Source organism: Solanum stenotomum, chromosome 4, assembly GCF_019186545.1.
Source record: "Solanum stenotomum isolate F172 chromosome 4, ASM1918654v1, whole genome shotgun sequence".
Classification (NCBI taxonomy): domain Eukaryota; kingdom Viridiplantae; phylum Streptophyta; class Magnoliopsida; order Solanales; family Solanaceae; genus Solanum; species Solanum stenotomum.
The window spans coordinates 7,327,008-7,350,896 of record NC_064285.1 but is presented as its reverse complement, the minus strand read 5'-3'; the positions used below and the strand labels follow the sequence as shown (position 1 = coordinate 7,350,896).

The window sequence follows — 23,889 nt, the reverse complement described above, 5'->3', positions numbered from 1 at the left end:
TTCACATTTTGCTCATATGAGCTGATTAGTTACTTGTCTGCCTATTTTTCGCTTGCTTTTATATAGTTTCTGCTATTTGTAATTTATTTTTTAAGTCTACTGCGATTTTTTTAGTATAATTTTTTTTATGTTTAGAGTCTAGTGTAGTTTTTGTGTGTTGCATATTTTAAAATTGGCATAATAAGTAAATGTATCCTTTAATTTGGTTTTATTCGGCATTTATATTCTTCAATTTTGAGTGTGCACAAGTATACAGTTTAACTTGTATAAAATTGAACAAATAGATGCATGCATCCTACGTGGCATCCTAATGACAATTTATATCCTATGTGGAGTCCTACATGTAATATGTCATGTAGGACACATGTGTCTATTTGTTCAATTTTATACAAGTTTATGTATCTACTTGTGCACACCCAAAGTTGAAGAGTATAGATGTTAGCTGAGTTAGGGCAGATTCATGTATTATGCCTTTAAAATTTGATGTAACTTTCTTGATGTTTAATCCTTTTCCAGTTTATAAAGTATTACTTGGATTCACGTAAATTTAATAATTTTTTTTTATAGGAAACTCTCCGAGATCAACTAAATACTTATGCTAGATTTGAGAACCCTGACAATTGCAATTGATTTCCAATTTTAGAGTACTAGTGTTGTTCTTTTTTCATCTTTGTCTTTAGATTTCTATAACTATTTGTTGTTTCTTTATTGTCGATATCTTATTTTCTACATGTCTATCAGAAATAACCTCTCTACTTTCTCAAGATAGGATAAGATATGCGTATACTCTATCCTCTCTAGACTCCACATGTGAGACTAGTTTGTTGTTGATAATTGAAATTGGCACCTTTGTAATTGTTTCTTGTTTAAGATCTTTGTGTCAATTTAGAATATAGACATGGTGATTGTTGAACCTTTGATTACTTAACATCTTTTTTTGATTAACCTCCTACTTCTTTAATTGACAAGAATCAAATTATCATTGTTGTTAAAGTTACTAAATGATTTTGTTTTATTCTAATTGAATCTAAGAAAAAAACCACGCATTCTAGGATCTGAAGTATACTTCCCGACTCAAAATTCTGCATCTGTCACTACATACAAGTATAGCCACTACAAGAAAGTAGAGATATAACGACATTTATTTAGTGAAAAAAAGATTTTTTTCACGTTTATTAAAAAATGTCACAAAAATAACGACATTTGATACAAATGTCATAGAAACAACCACATTTTGTTGCAAATGTTGTAAAAGCAACAACATTTAGTGGCAAATGTCATAGTGTTAGTTGCTAATTACTGACATTTACACCTAATATTGGAAATCTTAATCATATTAAATCAAGGCTAGATAACAAGCAATGCAGGTAGCCAGGTACATTGAAACAATTAAGTATACATTATACTCAAATGAGCTGATTAGTTACTGTTAATTGACCTTTAAATAGCTTCAGAAACTCTTAGGAACATGGTTTTCCGAGAGCTGAAGCAGCTGAATCGATATGAAGAAGTAAACACGCGTAGAGTTTTTGCTTCAATCTGTCAACTGTCTCAGCAACATCTTTATTCAAAGTTGATTTACTCTGTAGCTTGTCCAACCAGTCATTGGCATGTTTAAGTTGTGACAACGCGAGAGCAATTTGGTTGTTTGTATCCGTTTGTTGTACAACACGTGTTTTCTTTTTGTGTTCTTGCTCACTCAGTTGGAAGCCAACATCCAGTGCTTCGTCCATGAATTTAAGAAACCAGGATTGCATTTCATTAAACAGAACATCTCTTAACTCCTTAATGCCTTTGGAACCGTCTCCTTTTGCCCATTCTACCTTTTCAGACACAGAAACTTCGATCAACGACTTAGGGGTATTTTTAGTATCGTTCAAGGAACGTGTCTTCTTGCTTGATTTCTCCTTGTCTTGTAAAGATAATTTTGAAGCAAAGTTATCTAGGATTTGTTCGTTTGTCTTGTTAGTATTATTCGGTTGATCCATGAGTTGGTTGAGTGTGAAAAATTTGGACAAATTGAGATGAGGGCTCTCTGGTGATGCAGATGAGCATAGTTCAGCAAACATGCTGAAAAGAAAAAAAAGTGAAGACATGTAACTTGATGCGAAAACAACCCTTTGATATGCACAATGACATGTTACGACTGAGTTAACGTTGTGCTTACCTGAAGCAATGAAGAAGATTGGTTGCTGTCAATGCTTCTTCTTGAGCTTCTGCTGCTATTAAAGAAGCTAACTTTTTCCTTCTAAGGATCCCCTTATTATAATGACGAAAAAAACAACAAAACATAAGCACATTTGGATCATGTTGAATCTCTAATGAGCCATCGACGTCTTCTTTAAAATCATTTAATCTTACAAAGACTCTTTCTTTTTCATTTGATGCATTATTATGAAAAAAAATGGTGTGAATTGTTAAAGGAGAACGCGAAGAAACAAGTATACCTTCCCTGGCTTTGCGAGGTTGGCTGGTAGAGAGGACCAAGGTATGAGTGTTTCGGAAAATGGACCGTTCTCTTTAATGTTTTCTTGTTTGCTGCTGGTGCGTTTTAGAGTTGAAAACCTTGGAGTTGTCGAAAGCTCCCTGCTATTAAGCACATTGACATCTGAGTTTGGAGAAAATGCATCAGAACGACTACGAGAAGGAGTTGTAGGCTGTGTCTGAAATTCACAAGCAGAAAAACTCATCAGCAAACTTGTTCTATAGAAGAAAGCATATAATACAAGTTTTTTTTGTCTTACCTTCGATGCAAGTTTGTCCTTCAAAAAAGAAATAATGGTCAAAAACATACCTGAAGTATCATGTTTTTGTGAGTTTCCTACCTGAACTATCATGTGTTCACTTTACCTATTTATCAAATATGCTTCAACTATTAGTTGTTCCCTATTCCTCCCTGTATGATGGTGATATTTCAGGTAGGAAAAGGGAACAACGATAGTTGAGATGTGTTTTGATAAATACTAGCTCGGAATAGTTCAGGTAGGAAACATGAACAGATGATGGTTTAGGTAGGAAACTCGCAAAAATGTGATACTCCAGGTGTGTTTTTGACTATTAACTCTTCAAGAAATAGTCAAGCAATAGCAAAATTTCAGTTCTGATGCACAGGCTGTAAGGAGTTGGTTTGATAAGTGACTACAAACATTAAACTTTCAACTAATAGAACAGTTATCTTTTAGTCTTGGAATACAAGTTTCACAAATTTAAGCAAAATTTTATGTCAGAATGTTCGATTCCTTATCTTACAAGAACGACTTAAAATGGAAGCTCTTATATTTACAAGTTAAATGTGGTTCTGATGTATAATCTGTGATGCAGGATCATCATACCTGACTTTTAACCTCTGGTTGTTTCCCTTTCAAAGGTACAACCTTGTGATCTGCTCCGTTACTCTCATTTTCAACGCCTTTTGCACCAGTACCTTGATCATTTCCACCAATCTTTACGTTCTGGTTTGACACACCTTGCATATACCTGGATGCAACAACCGCCTTTTCCTCTTTGATAATAAATTTCTTCTTCTTCTCGTTCTCCTTTTTCACTTCAGGCAATTCATTCAACTTTGGACCACTAGTACTATTTTCCTGATCAGGAACCTCAGATTGTTCCAACATTTGCATCAGATCCTTCGGGTTGCCAACAAATGGATGTCGCCCTGGAATTGGTCTCACGCCAACTAAGACTGGAACCGGTGTTCCAGCTTCCATTTTGTCAACATAGAAGAACTGGCCAAGTTGCAATTTGTTGTTCAAAATGAACTCATTGTCTTCTTTTGACAGTGTAACATAAGTCGAATGAGAAGAATCGGAGACTTTAATAAAGAACCCGTGGTTTGGCCACAGTTCTGAACCACTCAATGCGGGGACAATGCTGATTACTTGTAAAAGTACTGATCTATACTCCCCACGGACTTTTACATTGGAGTTCATACTCTGTAGAAGCTTAATCAGTACTTCTGGTACGAGAGACGCCATCTTTCACCTAAAACATGTTGCAGATTCATGTTAACAAAATTGAATCAACCAAATCCAAAAGGAAAATCAAGAAGGTCCTTTCAAGAAGAGATAATGGTCAAAAATACACATGAAGAATCACTTTTTTGCGAGTTCCCAACCTGAATTATTACCAACTATTTATCGATATATCCATCGAAATTAATGAGTCAGCTGTCACATGGACGAAATTTTATAGGCAAATTAACTTGTCATGCACCTTTTGGTGGTTGTATTCAAATATATAGTCTAGTCAGCTTCGAGATGTGTTTTGATAAATAATTGGTGATAGTTTAGATAGGAAACACAAACACCTGATAATTCAGCTATGAAACTCGCAAAAAAGTGAAAAATTCAAATGTAGCATTCTTAAACTGATTTTGAAAATCTCCTTGTTAGAATTCCTATAGTTTAGCATAGTTTGATATGTTGAGAGTAACTATAACATACCTGAACAATTGTGGAGCACCAAAAAACAGAAAGACAGAAGATGAAACAAAAACCAACCAGAGGCTGAACAAATGTAAGAGAAATCCTTGTGCAACAAAAGCAACTTTTTGTGTAACTTTCTATTGCATTCAAGTTTGTGTCTAACTTATCTTGGCTTCTAAGCCAAGGCAACCAACTTTCTGGTCCTACTTGTTGCCAGCTTCATAAGGGGGGCCCTTTTATTGTTCTTCAAATGACCATTATGACCAATTTGTAAATATGAGTCTTGTGACATTCTTGTCATTTTTGGGGGGGTAATATAGTCAATTTGATGATATGGTTGTTTTGCTGGTCAGCTTAGGTAGTTTAAGGAAGAGGGGGTTGAGCTGTTGTTGAGAGAGTAAGAAAGAAGTTTTTTATTTTGCAAGTCTATGTAGGACTATTGAAAATGACATTATATATAATAATTAGTTATATGTAAACTTCTGTTTAGATGATTATTAAGTACTCTACTTAGCTTGATTCCTTAAAAACTTTTGTTTGCATAGTGTAATCATTGGGTGATTTTTTTTTTCTTTCAAGAAAACACTTCATTGCATTAGTTACAACACAGATTGGAAAGCCAGAATCCCAAGAAATCCTATTTATACATGAAATAAAAAATTCAGTTAGATTATGAGCCAACACATTCCATTGTAATTATTGAGTGATGAGCGTCCATTATTATTAACGTTAGGCAAAGATTGATATTAATAATTCTAAAACTATTTTTGTAATTCTCTGTAAACTGCTCTTTTTTAATAAAAAAAAAAAAAAAAAGAAAGAAAGATATTGTGGCACTTTCTTTTGGAATTGGCCCACATAATTGGTAAATATTTCCTTTTAGAAAACAGATTCTGGTAGTATTGGTGAGTCAAGCTTGTAGGCAATCGGATGCACTTAAAAGTTTGTTTGGTATGACAGGAAAGTCTTTTTTTTTAAGAAAATAAGTGATTCTTTTACTTATTTTATAATGTTTGATAAGTAAGCAGAAAATATTATGTCAAAAATATTTACGTATAATTTAAGCAAACACCAAGGGGCTAGGGGTAGAGGTGTGGGGATGGAGTGGGGCTGTGGGTGTGAAATGCTACTAAAGCAAATTATTTTCCGTACTTTCATTAGGGAAGTCATTTTCTTCATTGTTAAGGAATTTATTTTCCCAGAGAAAATATTTCTCCAAATTTTTGACGGAAGAATTAAGAAAACATTTTCTGGCACCATAACAAACACACGATCACATCTACTCTCCCCCCATTGAGAATTGACTAAAAGCAGAACATGAGAACTTTCCTCTTCACAAGGTGGTCACAAATGATAAAATCCCAATGAAACCTCATGCTACAACCAGAAATTTGCAAATTTTGATCCATTGCTAAAATACTTGTATGAACAAACACATATTCAATGGGTGTTATCGAGAAATTCCAGAGGTCTAGGCAATGCAAAAATGACATAGTGGTACTAGATAACAAGGTTATACATCGCGATATGCCTTATATTACAAGCTATAATACAGCAGATCAAATAGCTACCTTCTACTCGCGCAACATTTGATTTTTGAACACAATTCCATCTTCTGATATTTACCCAAAATCAATGTATATGGCAATGTAAGAAAAGAATGGCTCTAACTTACAAAATCACATAAACATCCCTATTCAGGGACAGTCATCTTAAGATAATATACAAAACTATATTCCGAGAAAATTGCTAGAGATAGCTAAGTGGGAAGCAAGGCCCTCTCAAGCTACATGATACACTAACTATACACCATACATAGATGATTGTAGAATAGCCTACCTCAGTCTCTCTGTGTAAATTACTGTTTGAATATCGTGAAGGAAATTCCAATTGCTTAACCAGTGGGAACTTTTAATACTTTGAAAAGACCTATCTTGGTTTTGAATCACTTCCTTTGCTTCTGAATGTCGATAAGGAAAAAAATGACTTTGGAGCTGTACAAACAGTAAATTAAACAAAAGTTAGCATGTAAAATACTTCGGATCGCTGAAGCATAATAATTTTACAGACTTCAAATTTCTGCAATAGAGTAATACTGTGTTGACCAATTCAACACAGGAAGTAACAAGCATTAGAATTCAGATGGAACAACAGTACTTATTGTGCAAATGTTCAGCTGCAAGAGTGTAGAAGACTTGGGAGTTTCAACTGGACGTCTAGCTTAAATTGGTAAGATCCTAAGATTAAGTGACAAAATACCAAGAAAAATGTATTATCCAAACATGAGCTTTTCTACAAACTTAACTAGTTTAAGGAATCTAGTAGCAAAAACCATAAAACAGATTATCTCACCCACTAAGCCAATCGGAAGCAAGGTTACAGATTATAGCTACTAAATGGAGTTCTACTCAGGTCAGACACCACCTGAAACCACTGTTCACCTCACATTAATGGCAGCCGGTCCTCATTTAGAAAGTAGGTTAATAACTTTTAAAAAATTAGAAAAAAAATTGCTAATATTTAAACCAAGTAGGTGGCAATCTACAAAAATGTGAGTATTCAAACGATAACTAAGCCAGCTAACTCTCTAAAATGATTTACAGAATTTCCTTTATCTAAAAACTCAAAGCAGAAATACAACTTGCTTTCCTTAAATCCATTAGATGTAAGCATTCAAATCCTAGAAAACCATATCCATATACCCCATACACATATTCATTATCACCACCACCATGAATACCACCCATAGACGATCTCCAACTCCTTGTCTTATGGCTGCAATCCATTTTTAGGTCATTAAGTCCCGTACCGCCTCATATACTATATACGTAAAGCTAGGGCCCAATCTCTGATTGATTGCAGAGTATTAAACCTCAACAGATTTACAAGCAGCTTAAGCTACCTTCTATGTTTATAAAACAAAGTGCCAACACAGCGTTTTTAACTCTTCCAAAGGGTTGTATCTAGGTCAAGCTGAGGATGTAAGAAAGCTGTATGTGCGACCAACTAAGAGGAAGAGAGAGAGAGGGAGAGAGATTCTTTAGCTGTTGGCTTTGAAGATACTAGAGTAACAGTTGGAGATGTGAATATTTGGAGATGAACGAGGGAGCATTGTGGATACTTAACACAGAAACAGAGGAAAACAAGGATTAATCTTTAGCTGTTATTATTCAGTTTTTAAAAAATTAGATGGTATAAAAACTGCATACAAATTTTTGGAAGCTCTGTAGGAAGAATCTATAAAATAATCTCTAAAGTGCTATTTCGTAGACTAAAGAAGGTACCGTACGAGACAATGCTTACGTTCGTGAAAGGAAGACAAATCCATGATGCAACTTTGGTGGCACAGGAAGCAGGAAGAGCCTAGGATCTTAAGCAAACGAGACCTTGAGAAGGCTTATGAACATGCAAACTGAAAATTCCTAGAATTGATAATGTTGAAGATGGAATTAGTGGATAGGTGGAGAAAGTGGATCAACTTCTCCATGTCAATGGTCAGATTTTTGGTCCTAGTGAATGGTAGCCCATGTGATTTCTTGGGCAGCTTGGGGGGCTTGAGAAAGGGGACTTCTTATCTCCATTACTATTCATCCTGATACTGGAAGTATTCAGTGGAATGATAGATAGAGTTGTTGTAGTTGATTACTTGAGGAGGTTTTATGCAGCAATTAGGGAGCAAAGTACATTGAGGGTTCCACATCTCTTGCTCCAAGAAGATACTTTAGTTTTCTGTGAGGCGAACATTTACCAGCAAGATTACCTTATACAGGTTCCCCGTTCCTATATGATTCTGGATAGTGTCAGTCCTCAAGATCAACCTCAGAAAATATGAGATCATTCATGTTGATGAAGTGAACAATATTGAGAATTTAGGACCGGTGCTCAATTGCTGGGTTAGATCTCTTCCAACTACTAATCTTGGCTTAGCCTTGGGCACTTTCAATAAGGAGCAACCAACTTGGAGCAGAGTGATTGAGAGAGTCCAGGTTGCTCATACCCTTCAAAATCCCTGCACAAACATGTCGATCCGACACAATTTGTGGGTGGATGTGGGATCCACAGGGAATATGGTCAACTCACCTTTAGTGCTTTGACTACATCTATGACCAAGAAGTATAGATTGATTAAGTATTTGGTTTGACTTTTGGGTTTATGCCATATGTAGAGACAAGAGAGAGTTATATAAAGTATGAAGATGCTTTATTACATGAGATATCTTATGAATAAAATATTATGTGTTCATAAAGAATCAAATTTTATTAGTTTTAGTTCAATAACTTTAATTAATCAAAAAATACTTATAGATGTCATAATATATATTTATTGGTTGTATCCCAGCACTCGTATCCGCACCCAGATCCATACCACCAAATCTTTAAATTTATGTGATGAGGAATCCGATCTCTATATCTGCACCCGAGTCTCAGCATCATCAGAGAGAGTTGACAAGAGGCTAGCAGGTTGGCAAAAGAGGTACATGGCTTGACATAGTGTTGATTAGGAGCACTCTATCAAGCATCCTGACATGCTTTATGTCATTGTTTCACGCACTAGCCAGTCTCACAGGTAAATGAAAAGGCTCAAAAAGAACTTTCTATGGGATTTAGTAAATGGAGATAAGATGTTTCATTTAGTCAACTGGTCATTATATCTCCACAGAAATTGAAGGCGACGATGGAAGGAGGGTCTCGGGGTGAAAGATACCTGAATTTCAACAAGGCTTTATTAGGGAATTTCCTATGAAGTCGAGATTAAAGAGCGTATTTTATAGAGGGAGATGATAGTGGAAAAGTATAGAATTGTTGATTGGGAGGGGGGGGGTAAATATATCACACTTCCTTTTAGGGGTGCAGCTTTTGAAGGATTATATTGAAACAATTGTTAGACATCATCGGTATTCCCGAATATTTATAACATCTGAAACCATAAAGAAATGACAGTACAACAGATTGACAAGAGATTGGGGGGGGAGAAGTAGCAAAATTTCCAGACCTGGTTGAAATGCTTTACAAGCAGAGTACATCCCAAGTAGTCAGGATTTATGCAGGTAGGGAGTGGGAAGAAATAGATTGTTTTCAGTAAAGTCATATTATTATAAAGTCTTGGTGAGGGAAGAGTAGGATTTTCCACACTTATCAACTTGGATTCCGAAGGCACCAAGACATGTGTGTTTTTCACTTGGTTGGCACAAGAGGAGCAATATTGATAGATGAGAACTTTAAGGAAAACACAGATACTATACATATTTCAACTGATGTTTCATTTCCAAATGCTTAGGTGACGATGTGGACCACCTCTTCCTACTTTTTTCTAGTGGCAACTCACTTGTCGTGTGAGATATTGAAACGGTTCGGATGCAATCGGCAATGCCAAGTACTCTCCAGCTGAAAATTTAAGAGGAGAAGTCAAAGAGTAGGATGCTACCCCACTATCACTCATGTGAGTCCTGTGGAAGGAAAGAAATAGGAGGGTTTTTGAGGGGTACATTTGAGGAATTATCTCTCATTCCTAGTTTCTTGTAGATGCTCATTAAGGAACAGTTTGAATAGAAGATAGGGTGCCGTTTGTAGAGAATCATATTATGCCGTAGATTCTCTACTTTTTGGATTGCTTGTAAACAAGAGATTTTCTCCTTAGTAATAAAATTATTTACCTTGTGAAAAATAAAATTATGTAAGCTTGTTTCTTTTTTATGTTTTCTTACAATACAAACCTGTGCGCTCTTTTCTATTATTATGAAGCAAAGTGACTACTATGCTACCACAAAAGTTCTTTACCATTTCTGTTGTCCTTTTTTAATGTTTTTGCTCATATCCCTGGTGCGAAGTTTCTTCACATGGTGGCTTTTAAATGATAGAAAATAAAGAACACAGAGAGCATGACAGGAAAGACCAACTTTATATACTAAGTAGTCACCTTTAATTGAGCTCCCTGATAAATAATCCTCCCTCGATTTGAAATTATCTGGAAGTGCCAGAATAGAAGTGTGCAAGGATTGAACTGCCAGAAGAAAAGATCGTCAGTTAGTAACCTTAAATCCAGAATGTTAAATATAAAGCTGGAAAGAGATGACTGGATAATTAACTCAAACACGCATCGGAAGGAAAGTGAATAAGAAAATCACCAACTGAACCTTCCAAAACATCCTCATTTACATTTACATGCATAGAGGTTAAGACCCAAAAACTCCAGGGTTTGGAGTTTTTTCCATTTACTTCATGCTCGTGAAATTGACTTAACATTAGATAGGGCAAAAGTGAAATGGACCACTTTGCAAAAAGAAAAAACTGAGGATCTCCTTTTCTTCCAAGTTTTCTTTATAGAGAAATCTCGGTAGCATCATCCCTGAACTTTCGCTGGACATACAAGAATCACTACAGTGATCTGCACAGATTATCATCTGTTACCACTTAATTTTTTCATGTATTGAATTATTTGGAAGTGGAATGAAATGAACCTAAATAGAGTTGAATGGGATATAGAGGATTCATATAGCTGATTGAATGATGTAGAAGAAAAAAAAATAGGAACTTCAAAACTCAAATAGTAAGAGAGTTAAAACACAACAGCTGAAGTTGCAGATAATAAGCACGTTTATTTTCCTCAAGAACCATAATTATTTCCTTTTTTCTTATAAGTAAATTTCATAGAATCATATATACCTCTAATTACGTGATGTGTGATTCATTATCACCTTTTGTCCTTCAAAAAAATTGTTATGACAAAAAGATCCCTTAATCTTAATATTCAGTTACACACTTCCTATCAGACACATTTGCATGTAATTGTAGTACTATTTTGTTTGTTCAAATGTCAAATTTCCTCAATAAATACACCACAAATCTGGGTATCCTGAGCTTATAATAAATGTGGTAATAAGCCACTCTTTAACTGATCAATAATATCATTTTGTTAACACTGTGGCACCATAAAACAATTAACAATCAGAACAATTATTCAAATTTCAGGAGACCATTATTAATCTGCCATATAAAAACAAGAAACATTTCTTTTATAGAATGAAACATCAAAATTTCACCTCGTTCACTAAAAACCTCATCCGCGCACAAGCTATCATCGAGTGGATGCCCTTGTGAGAGGCCCATTCTTGACTTTTTAAGATATTCTGAAGATCGATTATAAGGATCACGTCCATCTTCTGTGTCATCATCTCCTTCAGAGGTAGTTGCAGAAATCAGGTCAACAAAGTTATCTGTGCCACGATTTTTCTTCCCAAATTTCAATAATCGTTTAAATCCCCCAGATGTATCCTTGCGCGATTGACTTTGAGCAGAATTTGCCACAAACATAGGTTTCTGAGCCATTCCCCATTTCTTCCTATTTCTAGTTGCATCACTCTCCGTCTGACTTAGAGACTGTGAATTCCAGGACACAGGACTTCCCACAGGCGAGTCCACAGATGCATCAACATCAGATATCTCTTGAGCATAAGAAAAAGGGTGGTGAGCATGTAAATTCCATGAGACGTGACTTTCTCCCACAGAATCTTGTACAGTTCCACCAGAAAGAAAGTCAGAAGGCAATACAGCTTCCAGAGCAGAGTCCACCTGAGAAAATGAATCCAAAACATCACCACTTTCTGATCCAGAGGTCACCATCTTCTCTGAATCATGGCTCAGTCTTGGCTCCCCATTATCAAAGTATGACCGAAGTTCAGCTGTCATGTTCTCAAATTCTTCCTCTTCCTTATCCTGGAGCCTATCTGCTGTATCTTTAGGCTCAAGGACCATGTCATCATATTCGTTATCATTGTCCTCAACCTTCGATATGACAGAAGACCCTGTCTTAGTCAGACCAGCTCTAGTGCTGAAGACAGGGTCTTTACCCTTTATTAAGAAAGCCTTCGAGTCTGAATTTTTTAGAAATTTATCATTGAGACTTTGCTCCATCTGAAACCTGAGTGGTGCCACAACACCATCTGAATTCAACGGAGATGCTTCCCTAAATTCTCCCACATTGGCAGAGCTTTGCCTCAAGGATTGTGATCGCCATGATTTGTCCTCCTTGACAAGAGATACCCCTTCTCTGGAGCTTTTATCACGGGTATAGTTTCTAGATTGTGAATGAGTTGTTTTACCAACTGCAGAAGAAGACTTGGTGTTTTCCTTTCTGATGTCAGAGAAGTTTGGGACAGACCGAGCAAGAGGATTGTCAGATGGAAACCTTCGTCCACCTGAAGAACTACTAGAAACTTTCTTGCCAGACCTTGGAACAGATACTAGTGAAGTGCGAGGGGTGGACGAAGAAAAATTTTTGACAGGTAAGTGTTTCTTGTTCTGAGTGTTTTTAGAACCATCTTCCCCAACAAATGTTTCATCAAAAGACCTGTCTTCACCATATTTTTTCTGCTTTGGAAATTCAGAAATACCTTCTTCTTCATCACTTTGCTCAAAAATTAATTGTTGCTGTCAAAGGAAACTTCTTCAAGGTTGGTTACACATAACAGAAAAACAACCAATCAACTCTAAGAACAAGAAGCAGTAATGTGCACGTGTGTAGGTATTGCTTAATTTAATGATAGAGCAGAATTAAACTACCTGGTTTCTCTTCAAAATGGACCTAGAATTAAATGATTGAAGTCTCTCAGCACGCCGACGAGAACCAGAGACAGCACTGCCCTTGTCAGTGGATCCTGCAAACTTGGTCTTCATATCAGCTCTACTCCTCTCAAGGCTATCCTCCAATGCCTTCAATTTGGCTTCCTTCTCAACTCTCTTAGAATTCCATTCTGCCCTAAGTTTTGCATCCCGTTTCTGCATATATATCTCATAGAATTTTCCTCGGGAGCCATCTGAAAAACTTAGCTCAGAGGAAGTCCTATTTAAAAAATCTCCAAAGGTCTGATTGTTAGCCTCTTTAGTCGGTGGAGTAACAGCAAATCTCTCTATATCATTGGAACTTGTGGCAGGTTCTCTCAACATGTAATTGTCAGATAATTGAACAAGAGCATTATCTACAACAGGCTTCTTGTTGGAAGAAGTTGCAACTTGCCATCCTTGCATGTCGCTGGCCTTGCTCTTCCTGTTAGAATTAGATTGGTCTTCAGGGGCACGTAGTTTGTGGTCAGCAAAAAGCCTTTCAAGCTCATTAGCTTTCACTTTCAACTCGTCATTCAACTCCTGGTTTCCTTTTGACTGCCTTGCCCTCTGAACTTTCCCTATAGGGGGTGTCAAAAACAACTTGGGTCCCTCCTGAGCCTCCATAAACATTTTGCCGGACAACAACACTTTGCTAGTTCCAGAATTGCTTTCATCTCTGCTATCTTGTGCCTTCCTGATTTGTTCAGCAGCACCTTGTTTTTTAAGCTTCACTAGTTGGTGTCTGAAATCCTCTCCCTTTGATGCAGAAGCACCTGCTACTTTCTCAGACGGGGCCAACTCAACCTTTTCAACTTCCTCAGTTTCACCAGGTGATCGCCATCTTGATTGCAGGTAAGGAGAATTATTTTCAATGCCTTTAGCAGAAAAAATTTCTGTAACTTCTACTCTAGAACTACTATCAAACTGCACAGAGTCCTCTGTAGTCCTTTGAGAGGCCTTATCTCGTTGTGAAACTGAAAGATCACTTGATCCAGGTTCCTCATGATTGCAAATCTTGGCCTTCGCATATTCACGCTCTTGCTGAGCACCATGTTTCTTCAGGCCAGCAGCCTGATGAACCAATTGGCCTTTACTCCCTCCAAACTCATCACCCCCTTGGAACCCCTTGAAGTTTGAGTTGGGAGTTGAAGCAATTTGATCGCTCTTACTTCCAGGGGATGTGAGCAACTGTTCTCCAGGTTCCAGTTGATTTTTCAGACTCTTTTCCTCAGCCCTTCTAATAAGTGTGATTGACCTAGCCTTTCCACTAGCTTGTTCTTTCCATCCATCGCTATCGAAGATACCTAAAGTAGAATTTGATATAGACTTGGAAGAATCTTCAATATTCCTACAAGAACCAGTTAATTGCTTTGCACCAGCCACCTCTTCCTTTTCATTTGTATGTGCAACCCTCAAATTAGCATCTGTCTGTTCATTTAATTTGCTGCTACCAACCATACATGGAACACTACATAAATTTGGCCTGCCAAAACTTGCTGTATCAGTCAAACCTGATGCCTTTTGGTCCATTGGCTTGGACTGAGAAACAGAGGCAGAAGGAGTGCATTGAGGGCTCTCAGTGTCCTTGTCACCAGTCAAATCAATGCTCATATCACTGGCACCACTCCATCTTCTCAACACCGCCTTTTCAGTGACAGGAGGGACTGAGACACCAGATGACAACCTCTGAAGCTCTACAGGTTTTCCAACCACTGGCTTGCCAGCGCTCCCAGAATTTTCCTCCTTCTGCTTGTTCTCAAACAAGCTGATACGGTCCTGCACGCTGAGCCGCCTTTTATGTCTACTAAGCTCGGTCGATTCGGCTTGCTTGGATGAAGTGTCCTCTTCCTTTTCTTTCTCAGAAATGACTTCCCTTTCCTTACTCTTCTCTTTTGATTTTATGTTAGATTCCCTGCTATGTTGCAAGAGGGGTGTCAGTTGCTGACCTATCGAGGGCATATATTGGTCAAGGTGGTGTGGATGTTGTTTCAAATAGGATTCTCGACTGGTAGAATGGGACAGAGTGGATGGCTGGACGGATATAGCAGGGTCCTCGTCAATCGACATGTCTGATCCATAAGAGCAACGAACAGCTTGATCATCTCTTGGCACCCCTTTCCACGGATTGATCAAGTCTGGCCACCTCTCACTCAAGGATATAAATTTGTTGCATGCTTCACTGAAAGAAAAAAAAAAAGAGATCCATTTATATATTTGAAATTGTAAAAAGGTAATAAATGATCTGATTCCATAACCCAAAGGGAACGAAAAAAATAAAGAAGCTGAAAGTATATTATCCAGTATAAAATACGAATGTTGTGGATATCATTGATATGTAAGCATTGATGTGCTCACAGTGTTTTGGGAAGCGAGAAGCCGAAAAAAGCGACGAGGGCACGCTTCACAGGAGCGAGAAGAGAAGCGCACGCTTTTTTCANTCCATAACCCAAAGGGAACGAAAAAAATAAAGAAGCTGAAAGTATATTATCCAGTATAAAATACGAATGTTGTGGATATCATTGATATGTAAGCATTGATGTGCTCACAGTATTTTGGGAAGCGAGAAGCCGAAAAAAGCGACGAGGGCTCGCTTCACAGGAGCGAGAAGCGAAGTGCACGCTTTTTTTAAGTAAAGCGATATTTAGCATAAAAATAAAAAAATATTAAATAAACTAGTTACAACTTTACTAGTTACTACAAGCAAAAAAGAAGAGCAACTTAGTAACAAAACAACAAATAAACTAAGAAAAATAACGACTATTAAGAGCAGCAACCAGCATACGCACATCACTGATCACAGTCACACAGTATAGAGATAAAAAAAAACAGAGCAGCAATAGAATTGGAAAAAAACAGAGCAGTAATAGAAATTGAAAAAAAAACAGAGCAGTAATAGAGATTGAAAAACAGAGCAACAATAGAGATTGAAAAACAGACCAGCAACAGAAGTTGAAAAAAAAAAAACAGCAATAAAAATATAGAAAAAAACACAGCAGCAACCAAAAATAGAAAAAAAAACAGTAGCAGAGCAGTCGCAGCCTCACAGAGAAGAAGAGAACTTACAGCAGTGGCAGCCTCGCAACAATAAAAATATAGAAAAAACACAGCAGCAACCAAAAATAGAAAAAAAAACAGTCGCAGCCTCGCAGAGAAGAAGAGAACTTACAACAGTCGCAGCCTCGCAGCAGTCCAAAGAAAATATTTGAAGTCGCGAAAGGAAGTATTGTGAAGTTGCGAAAGAAGATTTCAGAAATTAAAAAAAAACTTCAATTTTTTTTTTAAACCCTAATTAGCGTTTTTTTCAAATTAAGCGCGCCTTTTCTCGCTTTTTCTCTTCTTGCGCTTCTCGCTTCAACTATAGAAGCGATCGCCTTTTGAATGTCGCCTCGCTTCAGGGAAGAAAAGTGCATGGGCTGCGCTTCGCCTTGCCTTGCGCTTTAAGCGCGCTTTTCCTCGCTTTTTATAACACTGTGTGCTCACTATTTCATCAAGCATATAAGCAAATTATACTTGGTCAAATGTGATGTGATGAAAATGTGTCACCAAGTCTTAAGGGTAAGTTCTACCGAGCAGCAGGTAGACCTACTTTGTTGTATAGGGCAGAGTGTTGGTCAGTCAAGAATGCACATGTTCAAAAGATGAAGGTAGCAGAAATGAGGATACTCAAATGGGTGTGGCATACTAGGAAAGATATGATCAGGAACAAAGCTATACATTGCAAGGTGGGAGTGGCCTCTCGGGAGGACAAGATGAGGGAAGCGAAGTTGAGATGGTTCAGGCATGTGAAGACAAGGTGTACGGACACACCAGTGAGGAGGCCTGAGAGGTTGGCAATAGTGAGTGTTAGAAGAGGTAGAGGTAGGTTCAAGAAGAGTTAAGGGAGGTGATTTGGCAGGGCATGGCGCACCTCCAACTTACTGAGGACATGACCCTTGATAGGAAGGTTGGAGGTTGAGGATTAGGATAGAAGGTTAGTAAGTAGCTGAGTGTTGTATCACCTTTGTGGGAGAGAGAGGGGGCAAGTCTCCTCTTCTTCTTTCTCCTTATTAGTAGTATTACCATTTAGTACTTGCGTAATATCTTTTGCATCGATTTTTCATTTGTTATCTATTGCTTCATTGGTTGTGTTTATTTTGCCATTTTGTTACCGTTATTTTTTTCTTTCTAGCATGTTTTGGTAATGCATCATTATGCTGAGAATCTATTGAGAATAGTCTCTCTACCCCACAAAGATAGGGGTAAGGTTTGTGTACGTCCTACCCTCTCTAGACCCACTTAGGGGTTTCACTAGATATGTTGCTCACTCACCAAGACTTCCAAATAGTAAAAATTTACTGCTATTTCAGCTACTTGTCAAGAAACATTATTACACACAAGTACCTAGTGGAATAGTCGAGGTGTACGCAAGTTGACCCCAACACCACCATTGTCACAAAAAAGAGTTCTTTCTTTAATTCTTGTGAATATTGTCCACTGTTAACTTCAAATTGTTTATTTGTCATCCAAATTCCGAAGTGTTGTCAAAATGTTGATCTCTTGTTTTGCAATTACATGTTTTCCTTTGTTTTCGAAAATTCTTGTGTATAACCTTTTTATGCACCTCATCTTCGTTTATCATTCACTAAAACTGTAATTATTAAGCCTTGTACATTTTTAAGTTGGCACGACTTTTCAAGTACAAGGCATACGTGAGGTGTCTAAGTGAAAAGTCATGCCAACTTTGGGGGGCTGCCGATAGATTCCACCTAGAAAGAATGAAGTATAAATGGGATTGTGGTGCCTAAGAGGGTGTTTGGATTGACTTAAAAGTTGGTCAAACCTACTTTTAAGTCGGTTCTTGACTTCCGGAAGTGTTTGACAAATATAATAATGACTTAAAATAAGTCAAAAATGACTTAAAACAAGTTAGGAAGTATTTGGCAAGATTAAAAATAACTTAAAATAAGTTATAAAAAACAAAAGTAGGTCTCCCCCTACTTTTTATTTTTTGACTTAAAAGTCATTTAAGTTTGAATTTTTATTTGACTTAAAAGCTACTTATTTTAAGTCAATCCAACCAGGCTCCAAGTGTAAAGAATTAGGATATCTAGGCACAATGTGCTAGGGTAATGGTATGATAGATGAAAATGTAAAATATGGACTTCAAATAGGATGATTAATATGAAACGGTGGTATGGGATTGCTAAGCAATATCCATCTACCTGGATTTGAGAGTACATTGTTCTTGGTTAAATCAAACAAACTAATTTCTTCTCATCTGCCTAAGCTTTAGTGATAGAGTTACCAGTGTTATAAAAAGCGAGGAAAAGCGCGCTTAAAGCGCAAGGCAAGGCGAAGCGCACCCCCTACGCTTTTCTTCCATGAAGCGAGGCGACATTCAAAAAGTGATCGCTTCTACAGTTGAAGCGAGAAGCGCAAGAAAAGAAAAAGCGAGAAAAGGTGTGCTTAATTTGAAAAGCGCTAATTAGGGTTTTTTTAAAAAATATTGAAGGTTTTTTTAAAAAATTTCTGAAATCTTCTTTCGTGACTTCACAATACCTCATTTCGCAACTTCAAATATTTTCTTAGGACTGCTGCGAGGCTGCAACTGCTGTAAGTTCTCTTCTTCTCTGCGAGGTTGCGACTGTTTTTTTTTCTATTTTTGGTTGCTGCTGTGTTTTTTTCTATATTTTTATTGCTGCGAGGCTGCCACTGCTGTAAGTTCTCTTCTTCTTCTTCTCTTCTTCTCTGCGAGGCTGCGACTGCTCTGCTACTGTTTTTTTTCTATTTTTGGTTGTTGCTGTGTTTTTTTCTATATTTTTATTGCTGCTTTTTTTTTTTCAATTTCTGTTGCTGCTCTGTTTTTCAGTCTCTATTGCTGCTCTGATTTTCAATCTCTATTACTGCTCTGTTTTTTTTCAATTTCGATTACTGCTCTGTTTTTTTTCCAATTCTATTGCTGCTCTGTTTTTTTTTTATTTCTATATAGTGTGACTGTGATCAGTGATGTGCGTATGTTGGTTGCTGCTCTTAATAGTCTTTATTTTTCTTACTTAGTTTATTTGTTGTTTTGTTGCTAAGTTACACTTCTTTTTTGCTTGTAGTAACTAGTAAAGTTGTAACTAGTTTATTTAATATTTTTTATTTTAATACTAAATATCACTTTACTTAAAAAAAAGTGTGCGCTTCGCTTCTCGCTCCTATGAAGCGTGCCCTCGTCGCTTTTTTCCGCTTCTCACTTCCCAAAACACTAAGAGTTACCTGGAACCTGTATTAATAGGAGAGTGCAAGTACCCAACAGAACGATCGAGGTGCAGACAAGTTACATCACTGTTATCAAAAGAAGAAAGTCAGACAAACTGCTAAGTCCCATTTTGGATACTTAACATGATCCAAGCCCTTTAAAACCAGGCACCACAACTTAAAACAGGTGTGTTGTTTAACTGAGAACAAAATTGGTATTACTTGGATATATTTCAGGTCATCTTTAGACAACTTTGGCTTTTATGAGTTAGGAACTTGAACCAGTTCAAGGATTTATTTGTCATTGTCCCAGACAATCTGAAACCAGAATTCACCCACACAGCTCCAACCTTTCTAATGAGTAACCAGCTAATTTAAACACAATAAGAACACCAAAAGACTGTGGACACTTACTGTGCAGATAGGCAATTGGATCAGCATGCTTCCTAGCTTAAACAACAACAATTAGGATATTGGGGTAGATTGAACCCTAGACTAACTTCTCATGAGGACAGACAGAGAGGAGGAAGGTGGGTTTGAAAGAAGCTAATGCACAAAGAAAGGCGTAAGATATTCTTACTTCAAGCGATGGGCACCAAACTGATCTGCAAACATTTGAAGTTCTGATACTGTGTCTAGATTGAAACCAGCAGCTGCTGCACGAGAAGAAGCTGTACTTAAGTCCTGCCGTACTGCAGTAAGCCTCACATCAATAGCTCGCAATAACTCCTTCCTGTGTAAACAGGCAGTAGGGAACATGAAATAAAGTAACAAATGCTACAAGCAACCATGCATGTAAAGGCAAAAAGAGGGTATACTTTGTTGCATCAGCTGCTACTGTAACTCCAGATCCACCACTTCCTGGAAGAATTATGAAGCCAATAGCAACGTCAGAGAAAACCAACAGAGAGCCACAGAACTAGCGAGTAAATACAGTAATTTCGAATAAAAGTGAGTCCTGAATTTCAAACCTAATAGCCAAAATTGACACACGCGAATAATGGAACAACAAACTTGGTACAGCATTTAAAACACACTCGAGTTTAAATAAAGAGAGCTGATTAAGTAATAACTAAAGAAACCAGGAACACTTATCGAAATTAATGTTCATCAGATGTTGTAAGGGCGTTCAAGACCACCCAAAATGCCCATTACCCAAAGGAACGTTCTTTAACCAATACAGATAGGTTATCGGGCATTCATACCTGTGCTACTAAACTGATACCCTTCTCCCTGAAATGAAGGAAAAAGAAAGTTATAATTTTACTAAGTAGTTAAGTGACTTGTATATGACAGTTAACAGTGACAGTTCATTACCTGGGAATATATTCTTCGGGCAGCTTCAAGTTGAGACATTTCTGCATCCAAGGTATTGACAAGCTCCAAAACTTCTGGTGTGCTGACAAACCTCACAAACCTGGAATACATGTGACATCAGCGATCAATCACATCACTCTTCATTTTCCCAGTTTCTCCTGGACAAGTAGGATGGGTAATTACCTTTCTAAAGTTCCCTTTGTGAACCATGTTTCAGAATTTTTACACCTTTTAACTTCAAGCTTTATAGACTGAACTGCCAATGCAACTTGTTCTTCTGCAACCTTTAAATGGGTCACAAACGGCTTTAATAATCCTGACGCCAGTTTCTCCGTATTACCATCACTGGAAACAAACAATTCACATCTGCCCAAGCAATTTACCATAAGAAATGAGAGAAATCAAGAAAATTTACAAAATTTCTCCATAAGTGCAACAAATGCATAGCTATCACTCACCGAGAGCGTTTTGGTGACAGCTGGAAAACCGCATAATCAAGCAGCATACTGGATTCCATCTTCCCCCCTCCACTCCTTGACTAAGATAGTAGAATCTTCAGATTGGCTTCTTTCATATATACCCTCAATGCCTCTTATATTTCAGGAAAAATCAAGAATAAGTGTGAGCAACACATAGAATCCCAAATATATATACAGAAGAACAGCAACTTTGTGAGTTTAAATAAGCTTGAGAGACAGAGTGAGTATTGGATAGTTTCATGAGGAAACAAAAAAGGAAATAAATATATTTCATGAAATAATTTCAAAAAATAATCTTTTACATGATAGACCTTACTTCGAAAATAGGTGATTTTAAGCAGAATGTGTGTGACGAGTAGAATTTTATTAAAGCAAGAATTGAAATGGCATACTATTAATGTGAAATTCCTTCAGATCAGGTTATACAGCAGTCAATCAGCTATGCCTAAATCCCAAACTAGTAGCACTTGGCTAGATATAAATCGTCAGTATCAATTATCAAATGCCAAATTTGGTTATAGGAAAAAACAAATTTCAAATGAAAAATGCAATGTGAAATTCCGTATAAATATAACAAGCAGAATAAGTTAGCATTTCTCATAGAGAAGTCCTAGATAAGCAAAGTTCACGGAGGAGGTAATTGAATTTGCAAAGTAATTAGCTTTCTTGAGCAACTTAAAAATAACTACCCATTAAATTACTAGTGGAACATACAAATACAATTGAAAAAGAAAGTGAGAAAATAGCAGAAACAAGAACTGACATTAACAACGCGAAAACAGAGATCTTCACTAACCGAGCTAGATTGTCCCAATTCAGTTCATATCTGAACCAGCATTTTGGTTTTTCTGTCAGTTAGTTTCTTCCTATCAGAACCTTCAAAGTCCTAGCTGCTTAGATATAAAAAAAACCCAACAAATTTCAAATTAGCCAAATCCAATGCATAACAACCATATAAATAAAACAAGTATGCAATAAATTTCCAAAACTTCACAACTTTTAGATAAGCTAAATCCAAACAACTAATCTAATAAGCACAAAAAAATTACAGCTTGTGATATATGTTTAGTGCACCTCACCAATATCATTATCCACCAAATTTTGAACCATGAACCACTAGCCCTCAAGCACATGAACATCAACAACTAAAAGAACCCTAGCAATTAACAATTAATCGTAAAAAAAAGAGTAACAAAATAGTGTAAATTAGAACTAACCCTAGCAATGTGAAGGCATATATGTTCAATATGTTAGCTAGATCATTCAAATTCAGTTTATTTCTGAACCAGCATTTTGTTTTTTCAGGTTCTGTGTCAGTTCCCAGACGAATGAAAATAGCTTTGTTTTTTCTTTAAGAAAACCCTAACAATGGTGAGTGAACTGCAGGTGTGTCAACAATGGTGTTCGCTTTACTCTCTCTCTCTCTCTCTAGCTTTATAGGGTGAAATTGGAGATACAGTGGAGAGAGAAGTGTTGAGTGGAAGGGAAGGGGGACAGAGTGCTGTGTATAGGACAAAATCGTAATTTTGCGACTTCTGTTTTCAAATATCACAATTTTTTTCCATTAAAGCAACCACGCCAACAATTTTCAAGTTTTTGTCGTGCTCAAAAGTTGTACCAAATGGTGTTGATTACTTTGTAATACACTATTGGTAAAATATACATAAATTTTATTAGTAGTATTATTTTCTTCATCTCAATTTATATGATATTTTTTATTTTATAGAGTTAAACAGTTCATGTTTATCGAAATTTAGCGCGTGAAATCTTCAATTTTTGAAAAATGAAATTTATATAATTGTAAATTACGTAAAAGTACTATAAGTCCCAATAATTGGCAATTAAAATAATTAAAAAATTTATGAAAAATTTACAATCAAAGATAGACTTATTTGAATTTCGAAATCTAAAAAGTGTCACATAAATTGAGACGGAGGGAGTACTATTTTTTCTTTTACCTCTCCATATACTATTCAAATTAAATTTTCAATTTCTTTTCTACTCGATCATAAAATGAGTTTGGGTCGGATCTCGAAAAAAAGAGAGATTAAATTTATATGTTTTGTTGGATTAGGTCTTGAGAAACGAAAACTGGGTGAGATAGATGATTTTTTAAAGTCATGTCAAAAGCTTTATAATTAAAATTTTAGTTTTATATTTTTTTTTTTTTAATTGAGTCTCTTAACCGAAGGATAAATATACCTCATTTATGGTAAGACAAGAGTACATATACATCATTTGTTGAATGACGAAAAACATTTGTGCATCATTTCTCTAACGAGAAATATATCAGCTCTAATGCACCCCAACTTTTTTTCTTTAAAAGAGTGAAAATGCTTTTTTTTCAAAAAAATCACAAGAACAAATTGAAAACACAAATAATATAGAAAAAAATGGCACAAAATTAAAAAAGTTTGTGCTAAATAGCTAATGGTTAAATAAGAGTTGATGACCTTGCCATGTTTAAACTTTCTGAGATATTTTTATAAGTTATTTTAATTAAACATGAAATAAGGTTTTTTTTTGTTTTGCATCTGGTGTTCAGTCTCAGTATTGGAGTCTGACTAGTTCAAATTCGTGTCAGATAAAGCCCCATTCGGAAGGTAACGCTCCTTACAAAAAAAAAATCCATATCCATGGCCTAGACCCGAGACATTTGATTAAAGGAGAAGTAGCCTCATCCACTATACCACATCCTTTGATGATAAGTTTTTTTTTTTTAATTCATACTATTAAAATATAATCCTACGTAACAAAAATTAATTTTTGTGTAATCATTTTTAAGACTATAAAATATATAAAACTTAGCTTATACTTAGAAAAATCAAAGCCAGAACCCAATAT

The 23,889-nt window shown here is 36.4% G+C and overlaps 2 protein-coding genes across 5 annotated transcripts; both read right to left on the bottom strand.

The window, feature by feature from the left end:
• Window positions 1–1,275: 1,275 nt before the first annotated feature.
• Window positions 1,276–3,987, bottom strand: LOC125861719 (uncharacterized). The gene is made up of 4 exons (XM_049541576.1): window positions 3,333–3,987; window positions 2,448–2,663; window positions 2,168–2,259; window positions 1,276–2,070 (listed from the first exon to the last, which is right to left on the bottom strand). Exons 1-4 carry the CDS (start codon window positions 3,975–3,977, stop codon window positions 1,461–1,463), a joined length of 1,563 nt encoding a protein of 520 aa, XP_049397533.1. The 5' UTR covers window positions 3,978–3,987; the 3' UTR covers window positions 1,276–1,460.
• Window positions 3,988–5,916: 1,929 nt separating this feature from the next.
• LOC125861714 (uncharacterized) lies at window positions 5,917–22,525 on the bottom strand. 4 transcript variants are annotated; one of them, XM_049541571.1, is made up of 12 exons: window positions 22,263–22,525; window positions 21,842–21,938; window positions 21,025–21,157; window positions 20,750–20,932; window positions 20,567–20,666; window positions 20,455–20,482; window positions 20,068–20,110; window positions 19,830–19,982; window positions 12,986–15,206; window positions 11,467–12,853; window positions 10,344–10,427; window positions 5,917–6,421 (listed from the first exon to the last, which is right to left on the bottom strand). In XM_049541571.1, the coding sequence occupies exons 3-12, from the start codon at window positions 21,081–21,083 to the stop codon at window positions 6,357–6,359; spliced, it is 4,323 nt and encodes a 1,440-aa protein (XP_049397528.1). In that variant the 5' UTR covers window positions 21,084–21,157; window positions 21,842–21,938; window positions 22,263–22,525; the 3' UTR covers window positions 5,917–6,356. The 4 variants fall into 4 exon arrangements, with proteins under 4 accessions (XP_049397528.1, XP_049397529.1, XP_049397527.1 ...); XM_049541572.1 differs by having other exon boundaries at window positions 21,809–21,935; XM_049541570.1 differs by having other exon boundaries at window positions 21,842–21,935.
• Window positions 22,526–23,889: the final 1,364 nt, after the last annotated feature.